This window comes from Girardinichthys multiradiatus, chromosome 11 (genome assembly GCF_021462225.1).
Source record: "Girardinichthys multiradiatus isolate DD_20200921_A chromosome 11, DD_fGirMul_XY1, whole genome shotgun sequence".
NCBI classification, from domain to species: domain Eukaryota; kingdom Metazoa; phylum Chordata; class Actinopteri; order Cyprinodontiformes; family Goodeidae; genus Girardinichthys; species Girardinichthys multiradiatus.
The window spans coordinates 7,226,633-7,232,632 of record NC_061804.1 but is presented as its reverse complement, the minus strand read 5'-3'; the positions used below and the strand labels follow the sequence as shown (position 1 = coordinate 7,232,632).

Below are 6,000 nucleotides of genomic sequence, written 5' to 3'. Positions count from 1 at the left end.
TGTTTTTTATAAGTTATGAAACTCTGCATTGCCTTTTGTCTAAATAAGGAACAGCCAAATAGGTTTAGGATTATTTTCATAACAAGAGATACCTTTCCACTTTGGATTTAAATCAGAAAAACCTTTTATATGATTTTATTTTAAACTGAATTGCCCAAAAGATTGTGCTTTGCAATACATAGCTACTACCTTAGAGCCTCCTCCAACAAGGGTGGTTTGTTTTTCTGTCTGTTTTGGTAGGACCAACATTTAGCAGATGTTTCTTTTTTTTTTTTTTTTGTACTGAACTGTTACACCATTACACTTCTTATGTTCACATAAACCATAAAACTAAAATGTTCCAATGAGAATTAAGTCATTCTTGTATCTGTGCATTTATTGGGCAAATGTCTTTTAATGTAAAAACACAACAAGACATCTTGCAAAGATAGATTATTTTTAATAATTCATCATCAGCTGTCACATTTCTAAATGGAGAACAGCAGCTGCTGATCCTCAATTTAAGCTTTAAATTCTCCTTAAAAAAATAAAGAAAATTATATTTTATGTACTCTTTTTACCTATTAGCTACATCCAGTTAGCTTAGCTAAGCATACAGTATGCAGGAAAAATAAGAAGCAGGATTTTGTCTTCTTAAAGTTAAGTGTGATAACATGGAAGTAAAAACTTTTCTGTTTGCCCCGATAAATGATAATGTTGATTATGTAGATATTTTCTCCACCAACAGTTCCAGCAATTATGCTACCCTCATATTAGCTTGCTTACACAGCTAGAACATTAACAATTATCGGTTTAAAGGCTTTGTGTCCATTGAGTAGCTCTTCTTTTCTTAATGTTTATGGAAAAGTATTTTGAGTGAACTGAAACTTTAATGTCCTTTTTTATATTCAAAAGACATGAAAATATGATTCGTTGAACAATTATTAAAAAAATTCCACTTTTTAGAAAAGAAATAAGAAATATTGCCGTAATCCTGAATATTTTTGTTTTTTTCCAAACTTATTTAAACCAGGAAAAGAACGGGAATATTTTGTTACTTGAAATGGTTTCCTTCAGGCTTGGAACTGTTCTTTGTTGTTGCTCAGGGGTCGGAGTTTCAAACCTTCAATCGTTTGGAGCCTTATCCTACTGCATACATTTGTAACATTGCAATGATGCCAAGGTGGAAATTTTTTTATCCATTTACCTTTTTTTTTTTTAACATCACCTTGGGGCGCTGGTTTAGTCAAAGCATACTCCCAACCAAGCAGGTTGCATCCTGACATCTAAAGCTAATGAAGTTGTATGAGACCAAGGACTGAAGACTGACCTGAAAAAGGAAATCTTCAGAAAGACTTTTTCAAAGTTTGCTATTAAATCTGAATTTTGCAATAAAAATCATTAACCCTATAACCTCCTGATAATTCTTAGGTTTTAATCAGTTGACATATTTGTATTCTGAATGTTCATTTTCTATTCCAATTTAGTTCATCAGTAGTAATTTTAATTATTCTCTTTTTTTTTTAGTATTAATTAATCGTTTTGATTGATTTTAAATAAAGTTTGAATTCCTGGAATTGTTGACGGTTTGAGGACGATAACGGCACAGAGTGTATAGTTATTTCTATCTTTACTCAAGAAAGACTTTGAGGTGTTTGATTTTCAACCAACAGCTATTTACTCATTTTTTCGGCTGACACCAAATAACAATAGGCAAAAATGATACATAATAGTGTATGAAAACGTAACATAAAATATATATAAATTTGTTACCATAAGCCACAAAATAAGAACTGTACAGCAGAAGATGATGATTTAGATAACATTGATCACAGCCCATGTTCTACAGGATTCCGGTTACACAACCCCACCATATGTGCTTTCAATGCTGTGACTGATTGAGTGTAAAGCTTTTATACATTTATTATGTATACAATTCAGAAAATGCAGAAACTAATTCTTGTCAAATTCTTGGAAATTATGCCTTCAGAATCAGGTTTAGTGTATTTCTTACTGAAGTCTGTATGCGTTTAACGGATGGAGGAGACTGACACCTAGTGGACACAAAGCCTTCAACATGCTTGCAAAACAAAAACAAAATGATCATCATAGAGAACCAGGAAATATTAGTTTACAGTTTATATTATATTGTGCTTGAAAATTATTTCTTCCACCATCCTAAGTCTCCCCGAAAATGATGCCCAGTTCCACAACATTCACCCACATTATTGGTTCGCATCCATGCGGGTCTCATTCCCTCTCATGGATGATTGACATCACAAACTTAGATCCCACAGTGATTTACAAACACATCAAAGCTACATGAGAAGCCATGCTTGTTTGACTCAAATAAAACCTCAAAATAAAACAGAATTAAAGTAGAACTATCACACAGACGAAAATAAAAGCAAAACACCCAATGAGAACATTTATGATCAAAACCACATTTAGGATGGGATGCTCCACAGTCAAAACATTCACTGAGCATGCCCATCATTGTACAAATACACAAGAATATTTACATGCAGCAAGCAATCACAATGAGCTATCTACTTCCTTCTCCCCTGGGCAAAGCACGGCAGTGGTGGCTTAGTTATATGTTCATTTGCATTTGTGACAACTGGGAGATGAGCTCATTCGTTTGGTTTGCTCTTTAGCTCGACTGATAACTAGAATTAACAAATATTGGAGCGCCACTGTTTCAATGGTCAATGTAATAAAAATATTTAGATGCTTTTTTGCAGAACTAATAATGCAGAGGTAGAGATAAGCATTTAAGGGTTTGTGTTAAATTGAAATCCTATTTATATTATATGCATGTCCCGGCATATTATTCTGAATTGTTTGGCAGTACACCAAAGAGATAACTTGTTTAGTAATTCAGTAGCTTTCTCTGAACCGTCCAACTGTTATGAAATCTTTTACCAATATATTGTTTATATGATTTTACTTGCAACTACCAATAGACTGACTGCACTTTTCAAAGCCCATACAGATTTTTAAAGCCATTTTTCCAACAATATACTGTATGTATCCATATTTTATATATATATTTTTTTAATTTCTGTTTACATTTTTTTTATTTGACCTGTAACAGGCGTTTCCATCACCAACATTCTGTTTATGAACTGTATCTACCACCGTAGTTTTACACTAACCAGTCTACCAGCTGCACCACTCAAAAACACAATCCGTCCTTTTCCTGACCAGATGGACGAATTGGTCAACAATTAATCTGGCGAAAAGTTTCATAGTTATCTTCAGTTCAAGACAGCCTCCTATGTTTTAGTGTTTTGTACAACTTTAAACAGCAGACAGTCTATAAGAATTTCTAGCTACACAGCAGCAAGATGATCTAAGATCCAAAGCAGTTAACCTGAAAAGGACTAAAAAATCCAGGGTTGAAAGAGCTCTGGGTGTTTTTGACACAGGTGACAATAGTAGTCTAACTTTTTGATTTCTTTGATGCTGTTTGATCAGTTTTTTATTAAATAAAATAAAAATAAAAGGATTTATGAAATGATTGAAGTAAAACATGTCTCTGGGTCCAGTAAGGCTCCTCTCTAAAGGCACTGCAGTTTAGGCATTTGGGTGAAAAACAACTTGCAATCTATTGACTATAACTAAATTAGTTCTTCATGCAAATGATCACTTTAAAAAATATAGGTGGAATTAAAATTGGTCACTTGTACATGGTACTATCAAAAATTAAAATCTGTAGACAGCTAACCAGCAGACATATTTACCTACTATCAATGCAAAATTCATGTTTTCCTTTAAGGGTCTTTCATGCATCTTGCACTTCCTCTGACTTCCTTTAAACACCTTGTAGATTTGACACCCTGTGCCTTCTTCACTCAGTAAAACTACGGCAAAAAATATGTTTTGCTGTTGATCAATCCTTGCATCTCTTTTTATTTAAAATTATCTGGTAGTAAAATTCATCAATGAATCATGATGTAAAAACTCATTACACAGAGTTTAATTTCTCTTACTCTTTGGATTAGAAATCCCAAACGAAATCTCACCCAGTTCCCAGATGTCATGAGTTTTTAACCAATTGATATTTGGAATGGCTGTTGCATGATGTAACTTTTACATAGGTATAAGTAAAAACAATAATAATAGAAGCCAATAGAAAGCCTAACTAGATTTTAACCCCAACCAAACTGGCTTTGACTGAACCAAAGAACCAAATCTTAGTGGGAAGAAAGGGAGTGATTCCAAATTTTAACCACCAACAACCTTGGGATGCCCGAGGGGAGGGGGAGGAGCATGCACAGGGGTGAGAAGGGTGGGTGACATCAGGGTCTTCTCCACGTTCAATCATTCCTGTCGGAGAGAAGCAGTGTGTCTTTAAGGAGTAATAATGATTTCCTGTTTTAAAATAAAACACAGGTACAGGTGTTACTATCTGCAGGATTTTCCATCCAAATAAAGATTATATTTAGAATTTAGAAACTAGATTTGAACACAATTTAGGAGAGAAACTGTTATATTCTTCATTCTATTAATTGTCATTCTAAAGATATGTGTTCTAACAGTGGCAGAAGACTAATGAGACAGTTTGGTCCAGTTTGTTTGTTTATAAAAACGAGTTGATTTTGAGGAGCTATTTATGCTATTGGTTCAGGTATGTGACAGTGATAGTGTTGCAGTGCAGGACTGCAGGGTGTTTAACTGGAGCAGAGAAGCAATGTCAGTGGTGTGGTCGTTTTTTCACACTGTTGTAGTAGGGTAGTGAGATATATTTGATACAAAATATTGCTAAATAATTTTTTATTTTAATATCGGTGCATCCCTGATTACAATGTTTATCAGAATACTGCCAGAATATTTGTTTTTGAGAATTGTCACAAGCGATCAGTCTTTACTATGGAAAAAATGGTTGACCCCGAGTGCTTTTAAATCTTTTAAATGGATAGTGTGTCAGGTTGTTAGGTCTCCAAGCTACTGCTCTCACAAAACACTTCTGCTGACTTCCTCCTCCTCACTTGATAAATCACCAGATAAATTGTAAGGAAGTCACATTCAGGGTACTACTTTCTTCTTGGGTGGCCATTATGTCATGCATTAATGCCCAGGTTCAGTGTTTTGTAATTAATAACTTTTAGCAACTTTCTCATGCCTTGTGCTTACTTGCTTGTTTTTCATTTTTCTTTTCCATTTACATATTTCTCAATTTTGCACAGGGAAATGAATACAACTATCATGAGCAACAAGCCTGAACATAACAGAAAATGAAACTCAGTAGAAATGATGATATAGACCTTTTAATGTGATTTAAGGTCTACAGAGCGCTATATTTGAACAATTAAAAAATGTGATTATTGGTGAGTTCTAGAGGGGATTTTCCTATATCAATAATATGCTGGATCGTCAGATCATATGTAGTTTTTTGTCCACTTTATTGTCATTACATCTATTGACCAAAATCTCTTAACAAAAGGTCTGGCTGCTATGACACAAAATACAATAAATAGACAACGCTATATTAAGATATTTGTGTAATACAGTAAATGCCCTGAAAGTATTATTCATTTTTTTTCAAATTCAAGTTATCATTAGATTACACTAACAAAAGTGGGAATGGAACCATCCATTTGGATGATCATGCCATAGAAACTCAGACTTTCTGCAGTAGCAAGCTTCCGCCACAACGTGGAACCATAAAAGGTTTTTCTTAAATTCTAATAATGAAGCTGTCATTACCCTGACGTGTAGATCTATTGTGAATTAATAAGGCATACATCATTTCATAAAAGCATTGATTTGGGTTTAGGGCTAACAGAGGAAGATCTGTAGTGTTAAACATGCTCTCTGTTGCTCACATTTGGCTTGTTTAAAGATTCTGTGATCTTTCAAATTGTGCAGCCAAACTTTATTTTTAAGCTTAACTGCAAATTCATATACCTTAGCAACAATTCAAGAATCTTTTTTTTTTTTTTACTTAAAAAGGGTCATGGTTCTGTATACATTGTAGAATGTCCTTTATTTATTTCTATTAAAAATCCAGCCTTT

General features: G+C 33.8%; 1 protein-coding gene across 2 annotated transcripts in view; it reads right to left on the bottom strand.

Annotated features, from left to right (window-relative positions):
* Positions 1 to 419: 419 nt before the first annotated feature.
* pof1b (POF1B actin binding protein) overlaps positions 420 to 6,000 on the bottom strand; it is a 55,398-nt gene continuing 49,817 nt past the window's right edge. Inside the window, exon 13 of one of the 2 annotated variants that reach the window (XM_047379080.1) lies at positions 420 to 4,356. In XM_047379080.1, coding sequence (XP_047235036.1) covers positions 4,336 to 4,356 — 21 coding nt within the window. In that variant the 3' untranslated portion in view covers positions 420 to 4,335. The remainder of the gene's footprint in view (positions 4,357 to 6,000) is intronic. The other variant, XM_047379082.1, reaches the window with a different exon arrangement.